At 38.7% G+C, this 22,117-nt stretch overlaps 1 protein-coding gene across 3 annotated transcripts in view; it reads left to right on the forward strand.

Moving 5' to 3' along the window:
- Nucleotides 1–8,558: 8,558 nt before the first annotated feature.
- Nucleotides 8,559–22,117, forward strand: part of HEATR5A (HEAT repeat containing 5A) — a 73,244-nt gene continuing 59,685 nt past the window's right edge. For all 3 annotated transcript variants that reach the window (XM_086750053.1, XM_086750054.1, XM_086750055.1), the window contains exons 1-4: nucleotides 8,559–8,676; nucleotides 18,240–18,323; nucleotides 19,822–20,123; nucleotides 21,175–21,386. In XM_086750053.1, the coding sequence (XP_086606179.1) occupies nucleotides 19,998–20,123; nucleotides 21,175–21,386 (338 nt within the window). In that variant the 5' untranslated portion in view covers nucleotides 8,559–8,676; nucleotides 18,240–18,323; nucleotides 19,822–19,997. The remainder of the gene's footprint in view (nucleotides 8,677–18,239; nucleotides 18,324–19,821; nucleotides 20,124–21,174; nucleotides 21,387–22,117) is intronic.

Below are 22,117 nucleotides of genomic sequence, written 5' to 3' on the forward strand. Positions count from 1 at the left end.
TCAGCAAGGCAGAAACTAGCTTATATTTCTTTTATATGCAGTGTTGGCATATTTGGGGTCCCATTCCCAGCTGATTCCCTATGCAATACTGACATAAACATTATTAACAGGTGTTGTTAAGAAGATAGAATGGAAAATTCTGTCTTGTAAGGTAGTAAGAACAGAACAGCTATGTTGAAATGTGGCAAATTCAAAACTGATTCAAGTGCATTCATCCTGTCAGTCAAGTTTCTCTTTTACTTGCAGCATCGTGGTTTTTGAAGTTAGTAATTTAGAAGGGTTCAAAGTAGAATTAGACAATTATATGGTTTGCAGTAATTATCCATAATTCTCATTTAAATAATAAATTATTCTGGAAAACATGTAAAGCCTCATGGTTAGCAAGCATGCCAGCTTGTGCAATCTTAAATTGTAGGTCAGTAGTTACAAATATTCTGTCCTTATCTTTTTTTTTTTTAATATAAGTGAATGTGTAATCTGCAGGCTCAGACTATGCCATGAGTATCATATTTTTTAAAGGGACACAAACCTCATAGTTTTGATAAGAGAGTAATGAGATTTTTCAGATTAACATCATATATGGTTAATAATTACGAAATAGCTAAGGATGTTGAATTCCTGGCAGCTGGCACTCTCACAGTTGAAAACAACTATTCACACAAATGGCCTGGAAATATTAGCTAGGTCCCAAATGACATATTTATTCATTAATAATTAACAGTTATGATAGACACAATATGAGTCATGTTCTAAGTTCTTACTACTGATATTTAAATAAGATTGTCCTGATGTGAATAACTGATACAAATTCATTATGATCTGTGTGCTTGAAAAAGCATTTTTATTCCCCTTTTTGTTGGAGGCCAAATCCTAAAAAGTGCTGAGTAATACCACTTTTCACTGACCTTACAGGAGTTGTAGGTATTCAGTATATCTCAAGAATTGATCCTTTGAGGTATAATACAAAGTCAGCAGGTTTTAATTTTATTTTTTTTCCTTGGCTCCAGAAAGATCTTTAGCAGCCTGGAAATTAATTCTGTATATTTCAAGAACTCTGCAAGTTCTAAGAGGGATGAGCTTGAAAACATGTAGTGAAAAAGACTTTGGACCAAACTCCATCTCGTACTCGTCTCTCATATAAAACACATGCAGACGTGTATTTCAGTGGTTCTTGGGACAAGACAGAACTCTGGAGTTTCTGTGAAAAGGTGTCATCTTTGTGTATTATCTGCCCATTTCTGATTTATTTGTGTATTTTACTTGTATCTTGCAATACTGATTTCTGCTGTCTTCTGTTCCAATGATTACAGCTTGTTGATGCTGTGCCCTTTGTACTGCTTTATTTATACCTACTATTGATTCACAATCCATTTACTGAAGGAAACCATTTCTGAATAACATGATGGACCACACTGATTAAAAAATTGATTAAAATTATTTTTTCAAAGCCAAGTGCTTATTCCTTTCTGCCATGAATGTATGCTTTAAACGGATGACCTGACACTGCTTTAAATAGTTTCTGTTCTATGACTAGACAAAAAGCTCAAATAATTATCCTGCTCTATACTTAGAGAAAATCTATTGGAAGATGCTTAATATTCCCCACTTCCTTGAAATAAACTATAAAATCAGGAGTCATCATTATGCTATTCTAGTGTGGCCGCCAATTCAACTGTCACAGTAATTGTTATAGTGGAGTTTTGCGACCTTGTTTGCAGCGTACACACCCAGTGTGTCTAAGCTGAACGCGTGTGGACTATGAACGGTGCTCATAAAACCAGTGAGGTCAGGTGCAATAGCGTGTTTTCTAGTCAGCAGTATTCCTGCTTCCTCCCCCTGCCCTTTATGGAAACGTTTACCTCTACTGCTACATACAGTATGCAGCGTACAAATACTAATCCAGAACTGGAAGGTAATAAACAGCATGTAGCCAGGTAATACCAGTAACAATGCTGCAACTGTATTGCTGTCCCTCGTAACAGTCCACAGGCTTTGCCCTGAGTTTACAAGACCTCAGGAAGGAGGCTTATCCTATGTGCTTCGTCTGAACTTCCCCTGATCTTCTTGGAGCTTTGGTTTTACTTGATTTAGCTGTAACAAAACTTTGCTAATGACAGGAGACTATAGCTAATTTGTTTTAATTTGGCCTTGTATGGTGTAACCACAATTTTTATATAGATATTAATAACAAGTAGTTATTCTGTGTAGAATGATGCATTAATGACGCTAACATGATATTATAGCATACGGAAATAAAGGCTGGATAGAACAGCAGCAGCCTTGAGAAGTGAGGACCCCAGCTGCAGTGTAGAGTAGAGGCACGGGATGATACGAGATGAGGCACAGGCTGGCCCTGGAGACCCCGTGGCTACAAACAACTTGCCAGTGGTCAGTTAAAGAAATGCAGACCTGGAGCTGGATAAAAATAGGCGTATGAGTGAAAAAGAGAAGACAGAACAAGTATCTAAGGTAAATAAAATACAAAATACATAGTTGCAGACCAGTGAAGAAAAAGCAAGGTGTAAAACTTTATTAGAAAACACATAAAAATAGGCCCAGGTGAGAGCTATTTCCGAAAGAGGAAAAAGGAGAGAAAGAGGAACGCCAACATCATGCTCCTTCAGGCGCAGGACTCTGGATGCTGATGACCCTCTGGATGCTGGTGCTCCCTCCACCAGATGGAAGCCATGGGGAGGTGAAGGGGTAGGTACTAGATAGTGCATATGCTGAACGATTTTAACTGTAGTATTATTATTGATACTTGCTATACAATTTCTTTATTTTTCTTTCCTTTTTTTTTTGCAGTAATTACATCTGGACTAATAATAATTATTTTATTAGAATGCTAAGGTTGCAATTATACTAATAATATATTTTGTGTGACTTTTCACATAGGGTGAGTTTCTTTTTGCCCATAACAATATGTTGCATGTAGCAGCTCCTGCAGATTGTTGCTTCCCCATGTTGAAATGGCACCCACTTGATGGGTTGCTGGATATTAGCCAGCCTTTGTGGTGTTTTTCACCAGGTCCTTTAGTGCAGCTGTCATGTCTGATCTCATTTACCACAAAAGCTGCACGGAAGTTTCTTTCTTCATTGTGACTCAATGCAACAACTGCTCTTTAGCCCCTCCTTGAGAACAAAGTCAGTTCCGTCAATGTGAGGCATCTACTTGGATTTAAAAGTATGATCTGGTGAACCTAAACCTCACCTCTGGTATAAAACTAGCTTCTTTACAGAAGGAGGTATGAATCTTTTAAGTTCCCACTATTTTCTGCTTTTAGTCTCTAACAGTCTCTACTTCGCTTTATGGTCTCCTTAAAACACTTTGCATTTCTCTTCCAAAGCCAGCGTGGCAGTACGCTGCAGAGGGCTAAAGTGGTCTCCAGAAATCCACAGGCATTACTTGAGGTCTGCCACCAAACACCTATGCAACTGGCTTAATATTAACTTCTTTGCATCTCAATTCTCATTGAATAAATGGGTATTGAGGTTTTTTTTCACTGTGTCACCACTTATGACTGTAGATTGAGCAAAACAATGACTGTCACTATGTTTGGTGTATTGCACAGCACAGTGAGGCTAGGCTCTCTCTGAGATCCACCAGCTGCTTTATATTAGAAATCAAGGTCACAATTGCTGGACAAGAACAGAAATCAGAGCTGCCTTCTTAATCTCTTTCTTGGGAAAACAGCATCCAAAATTTGAGACTCTGTCTTAAGAATTTAGTAAATTTGGTATCTCCTATTTCTTCTTATTTTCTTGAAGTTCCTTGAAAGCAACTCAAAATTTGGGAATCCCTACAAGATTCTGCTACCAGAAGTCCTGCACAACTACAGTTGAAAAGTAAATGGCATATGTGGACAAAAGAAAGAAAACAGCAGTTAGAATAGCCTGAATAATATGAATATATTGCACACTTTCTATTTAAACCAATGCTGTCCGCTAGTTCAATTACTGCCACTGTCTGGCTTTGGGCAAAGTAATTTTCTGCTCCACTTTTTCCATCTGTCAGATAAAGCAAGAGTGAAGATGGAGGGGGAAAGAGATTTTAAACCACTGCTTTTTTTTCCTTTTACTAAAGGCAAAAAAAATCACCTCTGCTCCTCTTTGTGCATTGGAAGGCGGTACGCTCTTGCATCTCTTCACCTTTGTTGGAGCTACAGGAGTTTGCCTTTCTCTACCACCTACCTCAGCTTCTGCCTCACTAATGTGACTTGAGCTAAGGTACACAGAGCACTTTGAGTAGCTCAATGAACCGCATGGCATCACTACAGATAAGACCACATACTATTTTTAAAGTAAGAATGACCCAGACAGCATGGAAAAGCAAATAAGTGGTATTCCTATCGCACTGCCATATATATTTATGTATCTTGTTACTGTGAATTTAAGATTGCTTTCTGTTTACTTTAATGGTGTTTGTCTGTGTAAGCGCCACAATATATGCCCTGTTACATCAGTATATATTAAAAATGCACAAGTAAGGAGCTTAAAGTGATTTAGATGTGCTCCGTTAGAAAAGAGATTGCAACGTAGATTTTGGATTAACAGTGAAAGCAAAAGTTTCTTGGGAGGCCTTAGTATTCACCTGGCAATCCATATCTGGATCTCATTAATGTGCAGCTAATTCTTTTCAGACTATTTTGTCCAGGATTCTGTATTTAATTTTAAAATTGACAAAAATATATTATTCATTGTTACCAATGAAGATTGGTCATTTATTCACATGTTGAACTGTTTGAGATGTATGTGTCCTGGTTTTGGTAGGACTCGTTTCCCTTTCTTACTTCCCACTTCCACTTTGGTAGCTGTATCTAACATGATCTAGGCCTGCATAATACTTTTAGTTAAATTTTAGGATTAAAAATGACAGCAGGACTGTCTAATTGCCTGGCAGGAATTCAGGCCTTGTGTTTTGTGATACTACAAAAAACAAACCGTGTTGGGAATAAAGAGAAGTCTAGCAGTATTTAAGCATGAAATAAAACCATATATTCTTTTTTATTTTCAAAGAGTAAAAAATAAAGATTTGTAACTAAGGCTTTGGAAAAGCTAGGACAGATCACACTGTATTGGACTCTACATACCCCCCGAAAGCAGCTACTCCAGGGACCTGAATGCTTCACTTCTGGGGTTAGAAACACACACGTAAGTGCTGTCTCGACTGAGGGAGCACTGATGGACAGCCAGGGATGCTAAGGGCTGCAGCAGTTCTAGAAATGAACATGTTATAATGTTTACAGGCAGATTAATATCCTTATGCAGATGAAAGCCAAATGTAAGTTGCCTGTTGCTGTTAGTGTAGCAGTTTGCAGAATCAGACCATAATGGTCTGACTCTGTACTTAAATGGGTATAATATATATGACTGTATAATATAACTGCAAAAATAAAGTAAAAATAAATGTTTATTCTTATAATTAATCTAAAGACATTCCTTCTTACTGATTTGAAAATATAATGCAATTTGGTTTTGTGTGCTATGTAATTATTTGGTGATGTTTCATCTCCTGTAAATCAGGCCCCTAGTCTTGCGATTCTTACTCATGCGTAGACAGTCTCACTGAATTCAAAGGAATACATTCTTTTCTCTTCCTCTAGAGTCACTGAGGATTATAAAGCTGTAAGGAAGAAAATATTTAGCTCAGAGGCATGTGTGACTCTGTAGATATTCTACTATGACTGGAATTTGTATGGCAGAACTGATTCATGCTCTAAATCAGTCAACCCACTTTACCAAAACACACTGACTAATGAGAAGACTAATCAGTAGATTTGTGCATCGCAATTATTTGCCAGTTGCTTATTTTATTAAGTTATTTGCTATTGAAGTTCAGTCAGGACTAATGGGGAAAGGGGAAATTGAATTAATACATGGTGAATACATTTAACTGTCCTATTTTTGTCTGGTTTTGAACAGAATACTGTAAACTTGCATGACAATATTTTTTATTTCAGATTGAAAAGGGGAAAGATACTGCTCCTTAGCAGATCAGTGCTAAAGTAGATGCTAGTTTGAATCAGTGCATGGTTAACCTGCTGTTGACCGATTTAGGGAAGAAATCATATTGAAGAATCAAGGCTAGCTATAAATCAAATAAATACAGATTCTTACCCTCATGAAAGCACTGCTGGCACAGAGCAACCCTAAAGCTGATGTACCTGGAGATGGAAGGAGCATTCTGCATCAGTATCCCTTGCTATTCCAACTGATTCATATGAGTTGAGCATTAACACAGCGTTACTTAGAGCTGATATCACGTATACTGGGGGCTGGGAGAGATCTTCTTTGGCTATATTTCTTACTGATAATGTTTTGTCTCGTCCTGTGTTCTAATAACATTCAACTTTATGAAATACTAATCTTGAGTGGGTCTCTGCCTGTTACCACCACAGAGTGAATAATCATCATAATAACAGAAAAAGCACCAATAATATTCTAAAAATTATTCTAGATTTGGTTTTGTTTATTTGTTTCTGGGCTAAACAATCAATCCTTCACAAATATTACCAGGTCTTTCTGTTACCTTAGGACTGTCAGATACAGCAGCCTTTGTTTTTCTGGAGTTCATTATGGAAAACATCATAGCACCAACACTCTTGGAATATAAATTGTTCAGTTGACCTTTCTTACTAGTTGAATGGTAGATCGCTTTATGTTGAGCAGCAGCGACTCATCTTCTGATCAAAATGAGGTTAACTGTGGAAATAGCTCTTTTCTGGGGGTGTAGGCTATATTCGATACGAGGGGTTAACACCTTTACACTAGTAGGAGTTTGTAGAGTCAATTTCTGTGAGATGTACTATGGAAATAGTTTCCTGCTTCAGGTATGAGGCACTTCATTACCACATCCAGTGGCAGAATTTTGTTGTAAAAGGTCATTGCATCAATGCTCGTGTTTCTTTATCACAGGCAATTTAGTAAAAATGAAACCAGTGTCCATATACGGTAATGCAGCCTGGTGCTCTTGGCATCTATAGCAAAATGTAATCAGGCAGTTCTGTGTGCGCTCTTTGAAGTATTCCTCAGTGGTGTCATCTCCATGACTGAATACAGATGTGCACAGAGGATTACCCTGTATGTAAACTTCACATGTTGAGCCTATTTGAAGATGAATCTACAACCTTGTGTAAGGGCTAGACATTATTTCGGCTCCTACACTTATGCATCCTGGGCATTATTCCCTTCTTGTGACGGTTTGCACCACTTCAAAGAAGATGGCCCAGTTTGTGGAGAGGAATCGTAGTTTCCCACTCTGAGGCTTAACCACAGTCACACTGTGGGAATAAGACGACAAAAGATCATCTTTAAGATTTGTTGTCCAGTCAAAACCAGTCTTTAATTCCGGAGGCATTGTTTCTTCAACTTTGTAGCAGCAGCTAAGGTAGCAGAAATAAAATAGAACATCTCAAGCCCACCAAACTAACTTGCTGCCAGCAGAAACCTGACCTGATTTCTGTCTTCCAGTTTGTCCTGGTGGGTTGTTGGTAGGATGCAAAAACAGTCCAGACGTGGCTGGGCATCAGCTACAAAACTACAGTACGATTATTGTTTGTTTATTTTAAACTAAACAATGGTTGTGTGACATCTATTTTCCCTTTGTTAAGGCAGAACTTCAACTCTGAAGGCAGAATTCGGTAAAGAAAATCCCCCCAACAGAAATTTTCTTGTGACCAGTGAATTTGCTTAGGAAGATTGCTAAGTGTGGAAGTCATTCCCAGCGAGATAGCAACCTCTTTCAGCTGGATCACCTATGCAGTAGGAAAAAAAAACCGGTGAAAATCCTGGAGGAGCCCATGTCCAGCCTTGTCAGTAAGGCAGAGAGTGACTCCCTGAGTTGGGATCTCATCTTGATTTGGGTTTAAAGCTTTCAACTGCTGAAGCCAAAGTGTAAGAACTTTTACAAACGTTGGGTTTGACAAATGGTTAAGAACATAAGCGGGGTGCTTCTGTCGCTGCACGCCGCGGTGCTCCGGGGCCCTCCCTGGGAAGGACAGGTGGGTGCCTGTGGGGTGCAGTGAAGATCAGAAGCCATGGCAGACTGATCAGAGCCGGGGACAAATCTGAACGGAACCACCTGAACTACCTTAAAAAAAAAAATCGCTGTCTTAAGAAAAAATGACCAAGAGGGGGTCTTTCGTTGTTGTTTTCGGTGGGAGAGCGCTAGCTCCTGCCGTGCCTTTCTCACGGGCAGGAGCGGCGCGGAGCTCGGTCCCCGCCACGGCTCCCGGTGGCTGCCGAGCCTGGGAGCGACCCCGGGGAGCGGTGGCTCCGTCCCCTCCGGCACCCCGACACCTTGCCCCGGCGTTGCGCCTCCCACCCGCCGCCGCCGCCTTTGGGGTCCGCGCTCCCCTGGGCCGCTCCCACCCTCGGGGACGCCGGAGCCCGCGCCGGCCACCGCGGGCGCTCGATGGCTCCGGGCCCGATTGCACAGCCCTGAGCGTACAACGCCGCCCGCCTCCCGCCCCACCTTCACCCGCCGGAGGCCGGCGGCGGCGGCGGCCCGGGTGCAGGCCCCCGGCGCCCCCCCCCTCCCCGCGCCGGAGGAGGGCGGGCGGACGGACGGAGGGAGGGAGCCGAGCGCCGCCGCCACCGCCCCGCAGAGCTGCGCGGGAGCCTTTTGCAGCGGGACGAGCCGAGCCGAGCAGAGCCCAGCCGCGCCGTGCCCGCTAGGTACCGCACGCGGGCGGGGAGGGGCGGAGGGCGCCGGGCCTGCCCCGCCGGGCAGGCGGGGAGCGAGCGCCCGAGGGGGCAAGGAAGGGGGAGCCGGGAGCCCCAGCGGCCGCTTAGGCGAGGGCGGGGAGGCCCGGACGGGAGCACGGAGCCGCCCGAGGCGGGGAAGGCGGGGATGATCCTAAAACAGCGGGGTGCTGGCCCCCGCGGCGGGCGGGACGGGATGCCCGGGCTCGGCGAGGGGCTTTGGCGTGGTGGAAGGGCCGGGGGCAGCCGGGGAGCTCGCTGAGGGGCTGGGGCTGCCCGAGGCCTGTGCCTGGAAAGTGCTCGGTCACCCCCAGAGCCGGCTGGGTGGCCGAGGCAGAGCGGCCGGGCGGCTCCCGGGCTCTCTCAGCCCGGCCCGGCCCGGCCCGGCGCCGCGGGGCAGGTCAGGTCTCACTCCCGTGAGGGGAGCGGGAAAGAAAGGTCTTCTCGTTGCGGGGGGGGGTGAGGCAAGCCCCGCCACGCCGCCAGGATGTCACGCAGGGGGAGTGGGGGGTGCGGGAGAGCCATCGCTCCCCGGGGGCTGGGGATGAGCAGGGGTGGGGTGCGGGTCCGTACAGGTCCTACGGCTGCAGGGGCGGGTTTGGCATTCGCTTGCAGCCAGTGTGCGCGCTTTTAGGGGCTGTTTTAATAAATCTTCTAAATTAAGAGTATTTTGGGGGTAGGGTGGCAGTACTGGACATTCCAGTGTGCAGAAACGTTATTGCAGGCTTTTGCAGTTGGAATTCCTGACTGCCCGGATAGGACAACGAGCAAGTCTGCCCTGTGTAACTGGTAAAAACTTTGCACAGGGGTGTAAAACCTGTAAAGTTGCATTAGTGTTGGCATTTTGGAATGAGGGAAAGAGTAATAGATGTTGTAAAATTAGTCAAAATAAGAGTAAAGTTTATTGAGATATGGGTGAAAGGGTGATAAGGGAGGATGAAGGCAGATAAAGTGAGTTCAGCTTTGTGCTTCTGTAAATGAAACTTGATATTTTTTGAAGTTTGGATTAATTATTTGTCATGTTTCTTTAAGTTTCGGTTTTGATTTAGTAGGATTAAATATTTATAGTTGTGACCATGAATTGTACTAAATTTTTATTTTAGTCTCGCATGCCAGAAATGGTTTCCCTGTCTTCAGAAATAGTCAAGGTATATTGTATGTTTTGGTGTTTTGCTACATGATATGTAATATTCTCAACTCATATATGAAATAACAGTTGAGACCCAGAAGATATATTACTTCTGGTTGTGTACTGAAGTTTGGGTTCCTTTTCCTGATGGTTTGATATGACAAAAAGGAGGCAGGGGAAGGAGGAAGCTAGTTTAATGTTACACTGAGGCTAGGGATACACTGAAAACTTGTGCTTGACTCTTGAACAGAGGGTTGGTTTTATTGTCAGTAAAATATCCGAGTTACTGACTAGTTCGTGGCATTGTATCCCAGCATGTCAAAACCTTTGTTACTCAGTGCAGTATGATCTTCTGTTTTAAAATTCAGAACATCCTAATGAAGCAGGAGGTTAGAAACACTTTGTCACATAAATATTTTCAGACTGTGGGATGTTTGTTTTATTCAGTTTTTACCATTGCAGTTTTTGCTGGTTTTAAGGAAGCAGAACCTTAAAAAAAGACATGAACTATGTCTATATCTACATCACAAACCAAAAAAAAAAAAAAAAAAAAAGCATGAAACCTCTGTGCCAGTACACTTTTTGAGCTGTTTTGGAGTTTTCTTTGGGGAATAGCCATTTAAAATATCTAGGGAATCAGCCATCGCAGTGAGGTATGTCAGTGATTTATGCCTGGATGGTGGTCTCTCATCTGCCAAGCAAGTCTCCTGCAGAGTTTGCACCTGTGAGGGCTTCTGCTGCTGCTAAATTTCTGTGTTGATGTGATTCAGTGCAGTTGAAGTCTAGCCATAGTACTAGGTAAGCTAGTACTATGATAGCTGTAATGATTTTCAGGAAAAATAAGTATGTTCAGGATATGTTCAAAATTTCCTGTGATTTAATGCTAGCTAGACTGGATTCAGCGTTTCTCTTAAGTAAAACTGGTAGCTAAAATCAGGCTGCACTTTGGATTATCCATATGTGTGTGTATGACCTACTGTAAGTCAATTTAACATTTTAACAGATAATATAATTCCATGAAACTCCTGTCATTGTGATAAAAACCTCCCTTTCAGTATACTCAGTTTGATACATTTTGTCTATATTAGATAAGCAGTATCATCTACAACATTGTCAGGAATAAAGCTATGTTCAGACATATATTGAAATTATTGTTAGGATTTAGGTGGATGTTTATAATTCTGTGATTTGTATGCACCTGCCTTGGTATCACACCAGCTTTCAAAGGCGCAGAGAGATAAAACCAAAGCATTCTATGTGGTTTTATTCAGACTGAATATTGCTTTTATTGCTTATTATTGCTTCTGGAAACTTAGTTCGTCAAATTTTGTGGGGAAAAAATAATCTTGTAAACTCACTTTGTCAGAGTCAGCCTTCCAGATATGATACTGTTTTTATATTAGAAGCATTGGTTAATTATTTTTATGCAGTTTGCTAGGTTGCCTGTAAATGAAATAGTGTTCTGAGGTCCTTGTAAGCTTATATTTTGACTGAAACTTTCCAAAATGAACCTAACTAATACTCAAGAGTTGTGGGTACTAGGGGAGACAGAGTGTGCCCGTGCCCGCTGTGGAGCTCAGTAAATGGTTGGTTTATATTTCTCAATAACTGAATATAGCTGTTTCTTGGTTTCCTGGAATAGTTCTTCTCATGTGAAGAAAAAGATTAAAATGATGATAAGAAACATGAAAGCAAAGTATATGTACTTCTTAGCGTGATGAATTGATGTCTTTCAAAATCTGAGTTTTTGAAAATGTCTTGAATGCTTTGCATTGCTAAAAGAACTATTGCATGTCCAGGCACTTTTTTTTCAGGGTATTTTTTCTCTAGTTGTGTCAAGCTTTGTCCTCAAAACTTCACAGAAATCATTCAGTGTTCCTAGAAGACATTGTCTTCTCATTTCTTTCACACTTCAGCAAATGTATATTGTGTTGTAGTTCTTATCAATGTCACTGTTATGTATGAGGGTTGTGGGTGGTCACATTCTTTGTGTAAGTATTTTTAAAACCAGCAAGCCCAGAACAAGGGTTCTGATAGATTTCACTTAGATCTTTGTTGCCTTTGAGCTTTGTTGCTTTTTAAGATACAGGGTGATTCTTCTGAAACTTGGAAATCAATAGCGTTTGATAAGCATTTTGCTAGGAAAACCAGTCGTTTGGAACTGTTCCTGTAGGAGTAAACAAGTACTTTGTATGAGCATCATTGTTCACAAAACATCAAAATACAGCTCTTTTGTTTTGCAACACGGATGAAAGTAGCTGAGAAACTAACAGGAATTCTGTTTGGGCTGCGTGATATTTGTTCTTTAGCACAGCGTGAAATGCTATGCGAACGTGGCAAGAGCTGCATGTAAGGTGCAATATATGAAGACGCGCTTGGATTACATCTTTAACAAGTACCTGCATAAATACTACCAAATTTTCAATGATAGAACAGATGCGTATTTTTCCTGGGGCAAATTGCTTCATTGACAACAGTGTTAAACAGAGACCCTGAAAGAAAGGGGTCTTATTTCAACATCAGTGATTGCAGAATCGTGTTTCTAAACTGCATAATTGCATACAAAAATGTAACGTAAGTGGAAGTTGTCCCAGTCTGAAATCTTCAGCAGTAATTAGAGGAAATAGATGGTTGTGTGATAATCTGTTCTTTTTTGTTGCTCATAGTCAAACAAATTCTGAATGCTTGTTGCTATTTGGGATAAGCATGTGATACAAGTGCATTCATATTTTTATTTAAAAGGGAAGATAGCTTGATTTGTGAGTGGAATTTAATCCCTTCATAACACAGGATATGCAATAAAACATATGAGTACTCAACTGTGAGATTTACTATTTGGTGCATTTTTAAGTGCACTTAAAATCTGATATTAGGAGTTATGGCTCTGCTTAGTTTGTAAGTCTTAAAATCTTGAACCTTCTTCTCTATGGCCTGGTGTTCTTTTTCTGTGTGTTCTGGGCTGTGGTCTTGTGATGACATTCTCCTGTGTCCTGTTCTTGCAAACCGCTGTTTAGCGTCACTGTTAGTCCCATCTTCTCCATGCTTGGCTTCAAATTTCCCCACCGCTGACCAATATAACACTGCAAAATGCCTAACATACTTATGCCAGTGTATTAATTTTGAATGAAAAGCAATAAAGTCTATTTGGTGACAAGGACTAGTTTGGTCCAAATTTATAAGACCGATCACTGATAAATTCAAGCATGTGTGTGTATGCTCTGAAAGACTGAGCTCTGGTTTCATAACCTCTTCATAGTCCACTTCATCAAGGGTTTAATCTATTCAACATACCAGTGCTTCTGCTGAAGACGCAGTCTTCAGGGAAGTTAACTTTCTCTTTCTCTCTCTCTCTTCTTTTTTTTTTTTTTTTTTTTTTTCCCCCTTCCTTCTCATACTTCTCTTGGTGTCTTGGTGCTGAAATGTCCTGAATTTGTTTGTATGTTTTCTTTGAAACTACATGCAAGAAAGCAGTGGAAGGGCACATTAAATTCTCAGCTTTTTTTTTCAGTTGAATGAGAGGCCAAGAGTAATTAGCACTGCTGAACATAAAATGTGTGCAGAGGAGTCAATGTTATGTCAGGACCCAGCAGCTGCCTGCCATTGCCTCACTTGGCTCTGAGGAGCAAGAAATTTAAGGCTTCTGTATGTAGAGAAAAGGCACAAGTTGGCTGAATGCTGAGGATTCTGCCGCACAAAGGGTGTTGGAGTACTGATGTACTTACGCTGACACTTTTATGCAGCTTTACCTTCCTTACTGAAGATTTTGAGGCAGACTTTGCTTCTCTGTTTTAGTTGATAATAGTTTGTAGAAGTCAGTAGGTAAACAAAGGCTGCCCTCTCTTTTGAGTAATAATAAATACCTTTGTCTAGATGTTGAATATTCCCACTTCAATAGTATTTCCAGTGTCTAAACTCCAGGCTTGTCTGAGCTGAGATTTTAGTTTTTGGCACTGAAATAATCAGAATTTATTTCCTATCAAATTATTGAGATTCTAACATTGTAGTTTATTTAAATTAGATTATTTCTATGTGTGCTATAAATTCTAGCACAGTTACAGCTGAAGATAACTCAATCCTTGGTTTCTTCGGCAATCAGGTCTCCCTTTTGAAGTTGCCGGGAGTTTGAACCTGCACTTTTTGCTTTCTCCAGACCTCCCTCTGTGCCTCCTTATGTTTGCCTACTGGCATGAACAATACACTGTAACTGCTGGGCTCGGGTCTATGTTTCATTCCTTAGTAGCTGAATTTGGCTAGTGCTTTAAGGTGCTTTTTCAGGCCAGCTGGCAAAAAGAGCATCATACTGAGTTTCTCGCATGAGAAGTAAGCCCGAGGGAGCGAGGCAGGAGTGTTGTTTATGTTTGGAAAACACTCTAAACAGGTATGTGCAACGGCTTGCCATAGGCTGGAGCATCGATCGTCCTTCCATGCAGTCAGCTCAGATGCACGGGTAACGATCATCCCATTAAGCTTTTAAAACAGTGCTGCAGGAGTAACATTGATCTGAACTGTTAATGACTAGATCTAAACGTGTCAGGCTGGAAGGCTTTCTCTTAACTGTGTTGGTTCACTTGTTTGATAGACAATAATAAATCCTGCTTTCTATGGGAGAAGAACAGGAACTTGAAGTCAGTTAAAATACCACTCCAATGCAGTGAAGGACAACTTGAAGCTAATGAATGTGCTTCAGCTCTGTTTTTCAGCAGTGTGATGCTTATGGCATTGATTGTGTAGTCAGCCCAATGGCAGCTGTTATGGAAACACTAATAATTGTTACTGGTCATTTTTTAATCTTGCTCATTACTATTACTCATTACACATTTTTTGCTATGACTCATTACTGGCAATGAGTAACAGTGATCATTTCTTAGAAGAATTATATCCTTTTTACTTCTCTGCTAGACTAGTCTGGTACAAAATTGAATCCACAGGTTTATTGTCTTTGCTTTATGTCAGATTTAGTGCAGAATTATTTTAATACTTGTGAAATTAGAAAAATATTAATTATTATTATTAACGTAAGTTAAAAAGCACTTTATTTTCTTCACTATGTAGTAGATGTAAAGGACCTAGATCTTCGTCTAGATTGTACACTAGATCCTCGTCTGAGTATCATACTCAAAGAGCTGAGGTTGATCTGATTTCTGTTTGAGAAGCACTTGTTCCTAGCAAACAGAGACAAACTGCTGAAACAATGAGCGATCAAATGTGAGAAATCTTAAAAGAAAATAAATTTGTAAGTATATGCTTGATCTGTGTGATAATTTCCATTAGTTGTGTTGATCTTCCTTGAAATGATGAGTCATAATTGAAAGGCTTAATTTTTTAAATGAGAGATCAGTTAGAAGTCTGCTTTATTACAGATTACTTTTGGGTTTTTTTTTTTTGTTGGGTTTTTTTTTTTTTTCCTTAATGCAGAGATAAAAATGCCATAGGGTAGAAGGAAGGGGAAAAGTAAAATTCATTAAGTTACCACTTTTGTTCATTGCTATTCATTTGTTGTGCATTCATTTTTGTCTTAGACTTCCACGTGAAAGAAATACAGCATTCTATAGACAGCATGCTTCCCTCAGCTTTTAAAGCCTGAGAAGATTAGCTATCTCAGAACAGACTTCAAACACATAATAGATCTATTTGGGTTTTTTCGCTGTGTTAGAACTTTGTCGCGAGTGATCTGTTGGTTCTCATATTTTAGCCAGTTGCTAAAGGCAGCTATTCAGATTGATCTCACTCTGTTTTAGTAACTTTTTTCCTTTTTTTTAAAAGACTACAAGCCCCCTTTTTTTTTTTTCTCTTTGTGGTTTGTAGGAACTTTAGCAACTGAATTGCTGTTGCCTTTTAATGTTTGATTCACCCTATATTCCTTTCAATTTACAGGGCAGCGTTCCATCTAGTGCTTGTTCTAAGAGCTTTTCTGAGCACTTTTCTGATCAGTTGGACAATCCTGCTTGCCAAATTGGCAGTTGGCAAATAAGAAATTTTTCATCAGTAATAAGTAGGAACAACTGCTGCCTTGTCCAATAAATCTTTGTGACAGTTTTAGAGCATAGTATAAATGTAAAATAAACTTACCTCATATGAAAAGAAAGAGAGATTTTTGATTGATGTGCTCTTGTAGCACCGATGGGAAAGTAAATCTTGTAATTACTTCAGTTATCTAAAGACAAAACCAAAAGGATGATGCGTCATGCTAGCTAGAAAATTCAGATTTTTTAAACAGCCATGTATGCCATTTAATTTTTGTTGAAGGCATAGTATGTTTCATTCAATTAGATTTCACATTTATTTTTTTAGATTTCTTTTTCAGAGTGAAAAAGATCAAATTTATAACACCAGGGGAAAGGGACTATCAAATAATTCAACGTTGTTAAACATGGGTTTCGTGTAAATATAGATGTATCTTTACATGCTTAGATTGTACTTGCATTGATTTACTAATGTGTGAGGATGTTCAAGGAACTGTAATACCAGCAACGTAACATTCAGTCCTTCATTGCGCTCGCCTAGCCCACCACGTGGCTGTGCTGTGCCTCTCATTAGAGCAGAGTTGCGCCTGTGTCTGGATGGTATGTGTTTAGGTTTGGTGTTTCCTTCTGTGCTTAGAAATTGCCTAGTAACATCTTGTATGCATAACAAGGACATATTTAATATTAATCAAACCCAGCTCATCCCTGCATGCTGTGCTTGTGTTCTGTTTTGCGTAGCCTTGTAAGCACTGTGCCTTTTGTGTTGTTCTCCAATCTGACTGCAAAACCAATATGCTGCAGTAAACACTTGATTCTCTACATTCTCACCTTTCTACTCACAAGTTTGTATGCATGTGCCCTTTTTTATTATTATTTTTGAAGCTTCATAAGTATCCCTGGTGTGCAGGCTTACAGCTCGTTAAAGGGAGTCTCAGAGGTGTTTGGGATAAGTTTTTTGAGCAGGGTGGAGAGTATGTATGTACTACTTTGAGAGTGTGTATGTACTTTGTATGTAGCTTCATGGAACCAAGGTTTGATTGTTGACCATCGCTGGAAAGATTGGGTCTGTGATTTATTTATTTATTTATTTATGTATGTATGTATGTATAAGCAGTTCTCAGTTTCTACAAAACTAAATCTTACATAATAAACAATCAACCTCTGTAATTCAGAACTGATAGCCTTTCCTTTGAGAGATGCTAGTGTTTCTAGCCATGTTAGCAGGTGTTTGTTATCAAGATCAGCAACTACCTCATAACATTTTTCTTTTTTAATTTAGACTAAAAAAAAAAAAACTCGGATTATTTTTGCAAATGTGTGCTTATACAGTACAAGTGTCTCAAATAGAAACAAGTTACAGAAACAACTTCAGATGGGGTTACTGAGGGTTTTGTCTGGTCGAGTCTTAGAAAGCCCTGAGGGTGAAGGTTCTGCAACCTCTCAGCACCCGTCCCAGTGGCTGATAATCCTTCCAGTGAAAATCTTTTTTCTTCTCTCAAGTTGGAACCTTCTTTGTTTTAATTTATGACACTTCTTGTATTATTCCTTCCCATACACCTCAGTAAAGAACCTGTCTTTGTTTTCTTGCTAACTGTCCCTTGTGAAGGCTGCTGTTAGGTCCCCTTGAGCCTTCTCTTCACTAGGCTGAAAGAAGTTTAGGTTACTTTGAAATCTACATGTACTTTCAATTTGTTTTCAACTTCAGTCTTTTAAAGACTGGTGGAAAAGTGATTACTTTTAAGATAGCCTGGCAGGACATGAAATACAGGTTGCATGCTAAGTTCAAGTTGAAGGAGATTGAAAAGGAAATGGCTTTGCCTATTGATTCTAATATTAAAATTATATCTGGGAGCTAGGAGACTTGATTGGTAATCCTTATGTCTTATTGTATCTATAGTATTGTACATGAATTTTTCAAGTTGAGTCATGTTTGCCAGCTCTGCTGGTTGTTGATTTTGACATGAACGCTGTCGCGTTGTTTATGACTTAAAGATCAGGATATGGTCATTTATGATAGCATTCCAGACTAGTCCAATAAATATTTTGCACCTATGCATTTATATATATATTGAAATAATGTACATGTACATCTTATGAAGGCACTGGAATCATCTTTCAGGAAATAATTAAAGTATTTTTCTGCTTGAGCTTACTTTTTTGGGGTTTAGAATTAAACTGAGTTAACAAAACAGAAATAAGAAAGATGATTTCAGTAGTGAAATGAACCAAATTCCGTGGTGAATATGATACGTCTGCCCAATTAAATGTGATGTATAAGAGCGAATAGTATTTATGGAGCTCCAGTCTGGTGCCTTTTTGGTGAGCTATCACTTAATAAAAGTTGTCAGTTTTGCAAGACTTCGGAATTCTTGGTTTTTGTAGAAAAGACACTTCTATCTTGTGTGCTTTCCTGAAGTTGATCTTTGTGTTAATTCTTTTCCTAGAAAATCGAGTTCTTATCATCCTTTATCCAAGAACCTGGAGCAGCAGAGAGACAGTTTTTACAATGAGCAGAAATTATCTGCTAGGTAAGCTAAGTGCCAACGTCTGGCAACCATCTGTGATCTTTTCAGTCGGGAAAAACAGCTATGAGTTGTAAAGCTCAGCTCGGTATGTAAGGTGAATCAGTTGCTGTGGTAGTAGGTGACTTAGAGATAGCAGACATTGGGACAAGCCTTGGGTGAGGAAAAAAGGAGTGTTTGTGACCTGTATGTGTAATTTCCATGCTGAGCAGTCAGGAAACTCTACTTAAATATTCAGTGACATACATAATCCAACTTTTTTTTTGTACATTTCAAAAAATGTGAGGAAAGAGTTAAGTTCTGTGAGTGTTCCAAGAGTGAGATAATTGGTAAATTGTGAACATCTACTCACCTAGGCAGATTAAATATATATAGGTATACTTAGCTGTGTATATTTATCTCTAATTGTAATTTTATAGTGTGGTGCTTTGTCAAGCTGCCTGGTACTTCAGGAAAATTTGAAGTGACAGTTCATTATAGTAAATTAGATGTGATTAATTTCCTTTGTGAGTAAATTTCACATTAAAATGTGCAGAAAGTAGTAAAGGTAACCTTCTGCTGTGCATTTGATGACAACCCAAGTACTGAATTATTTACCATTGCTTTGTATTGCCCGTCTCTCTTTGATGGATCATTTTACACTGTAATATTGCTACTGCATAGGAAAAAATGTGTGCTCAGCAGTCTCAGTGACCTCTGGAAAGCATAATTTGTTTGGAAGTTTAAAATACAGTTGACATTTTACCAGAATCTCTTTGTCGATTTTTGTTTGCAAATATTATATTTTGTAGTTTGAGGCTATACGGCATTTAAATAATGTAAAAAAGTTATTGTTAGAAGTATTTTTCATCTTGATTTGCTTCTAGTTATACCTATCGACAATGTGGAAATTCTCAAAATAGTCTGAAAGACATAAGCAAAATATACTTTCTTTTGAACTTTGAGTTTTTAAAACATCCTTTTTTGAAGTGTGGGTTTTTTTGAAAAAAGACAGTGTTAGAAGTTATTCAGCAATGAGTTCTGTTTCTTCTTTATGGCTTACTTGGCACTGAGAATAAACAGAGTGTTAGAATAAGATGCTAGCATTTCTATTTGTGAATATAATTGAGTTTGCTATGTGTAGGTTACTGCTGTTGCTGCACTTAATTCTAGATCGTAAAAGTCACTGTGTTTGGTGCCAGATGATCATACTTTCCAGTATATGCGTGATCAGGTACTAGTAAACCTTACTTCGTGCAAAACAAGATTAAGAAAAAATAGTAGTTCAATGAGAACCCCTCTGATTTTTTCTGAAGTATATTTAACTTTAATTCATATATTATATCAATACCATTATCTCATTTCCAAAACCATTAAGTGTTACTAAAGCCATCTAAATAAAACTGCTGTAATTTTTTTTTTTTTTTTAGATTTTAAGTTTTCCTTTGAAAATTTAGTTTTAAGAAGCCAAGCATAAATATACTATGATTGCTGACTCTAGTAATTTTTTTCTTTTTCTGTTTAGGTTCTTACACTTCTGATTCAGTCACCTCATATTAATGGGGAAGAAAACCTGATTGATTAACACAGTTCTGGTAGTTCGGTGTTTTGTGGTTTTTTGTTTGGTGGTTTTTGTTTTTTGTTTTTTTTTTTTTTTAATTCTGTGGTGTTTGAGGAGACATTTGAGGAAAATTTCAAGGAATGGAGTTAGCTCACAGTTTACTACTTAATGAAGAAGCATATAACCAGCTTGGTGAATTTCAAAAAGCAGAGTTCATTTTTGAATGGCTACAGTTTTTGGAAAAACTTTTACCAGTGACAAGCAGAGTAAGTATAATGAGAAGAAAATCACGTTATAGAGCTATTTCTCTGTCTTTTTTTGTTATTTTCTTTAAAAACAAAGAGCAGTATTCGATTTCCTTTTCTTCATGTCTTTTACGTAAGCGCAATGGAAGTATCTTCATTGTTAGCAGTAATTTTCTAAATGTTACGAGTTTTCAGTCACAGCCCTTCAAGTGACAGAGCCACCTGGCCAATTAAAGGAATTTAAGAAATAAATAATTTATTTTTTAATTTTTTTTTTTAAACTCAGATTATTACTGCAAGATTTTGCAACCCTATGATGAAGAATGGCAGCCATGATTCCACCTAGCATGGCACAATTTTTTGGTAGTTCTCTTGCAAGCAATAATGGAACATCTTTCTCTCTTTATTTTCCTAATGAAATGATAAAAGATCTATTTCCAACCAACTGTTTCCAGTCCAATTGTTTGATTTACTATGTTTAGTGTGTATGAAGTAGCATACGTGGATATTAATAGTAAACCAACCTTGATAATGCTATTTAAGAGTTATGTTGTTTGTATTAAAATATGTAAATGAAATACAGTGCCAGGCTCTTAATTTTTTTTTTAATAAATTTATTAAAGTTGAGATAGGACTAAAATAGGTTATTATTTTAAGGGAAGTTATTTCCTTTCTAATGCTCAAGTTCTTGAAACTCTTCTAAAGTTTTACTTTACTACTTAAATTACTGTATTTTTATGAATTGTTTTATTTTAAAACAGGCATAAAAGAAGCAAGAAATGGCAGGTTTTTTTATCAAGATATAACTATTCAAGTGCCATAGGGAATATACTTTTGAAATGCTACTAGAAAGAATTATGCTCTGAAAAATGTTTTTGGTTTGTTTTTTTTTTAATAGGAGTAAACCAATCACATTTGAGATGGCTTTTCGTGAAGTAGAAAGATGCAATAAAATGTTCATTTTTAATTAAGATTATCAGAGTGTCAGAATGGTAATAATGACAAGTAAAGAGAATTAGCATTAATGATCTTTAAGTAATGAAATTTAACTGGTTACTGATTTTATTTCCAGGCTGATATAAGGGAAAAGCAGAAGAAACTGGTTGAACAATTGACTTCTTTATTAAACAATTCACCAGGACCTCCTACCAGACGGCTTGTTGCCAAGAATTTAGCTGTACTTTATAGCACTGGAGACACTTTTGCTGTTTACCAAACAATTGACAAATGCAATGAACTCATTCGGAGTAAAGATGATTCACCAAGTTATCTGCCTACGAAACTGTAAGTATTTTTTTTTTAACCCCAGCCTTCAAATCCAGTAATAACAAGAGAGACAGATTTACATGGTGAGAGGTTGATGTAGGCAGTATGCTTCCTCATTTCTGCCTTTTGTCCAGTAGAAGCTTTTTACCATACAACACACAGAATTTGTGAGCCTCTCTGATTAGTATCATTATTGTGTGTGTACCCAGCAGTAAAAAATAACTTTTTAGGTATTACATCTCTAAAATTTTTAGACTTAAGTATTATGAAGAGAATCTGAAATTCAGATTGCTTCTTTCCCTTTAGGTATTATAACAATTTTATTTTAGTCATTTAATATATGCTGCATTCAGGGCAGAATTGGTTAAGTACTCATGTAGCAATTTATATATTCCTTTCTGCATCTTTACTGGAAAGTTTTGAGTAAGAAGTTCAGCAGCACGGTGGGGAAAAAAAGTTAAGTCAGTACTTTACAACATAAATTGCCCTTGAAAGCTTCATAAGCTTAAACTATATTTTTCTTCCTTATATAGAAGTTTCTTGTTATGACTCACATAAATATAACATAAAATCAATCACATTAAAATGCTTTAAAATCACATGACTTTTGAAGCCTTTAATGAAGAGGCAATTTGGTGGCTGATGGAAGCCAGCGTAGAACAAAATTTGACCTACCCAGCTGGCTAGTATTTGTTGAATCCATTGGAAAGAAGTGCCGTGAGTGATTTGAAAGCTAAGCTAAGTTTATT

This window comes from Chlamydotis macqueenii, chromosome 5, assembly GCF_036417535.1.
Source record: "Chlamydotis macqueenii isolate bChlMac1 chromosome 5, bChlMac1.mat, whole genome shotgun sequence".
Classification (NCBI taxonomy): domain Eukaryota; kingdom Metazoa; phylum Chordata; class Aves; order Otidiformes; family Otididae; genus Chlamydotis; species Chlamydotis macqueenii.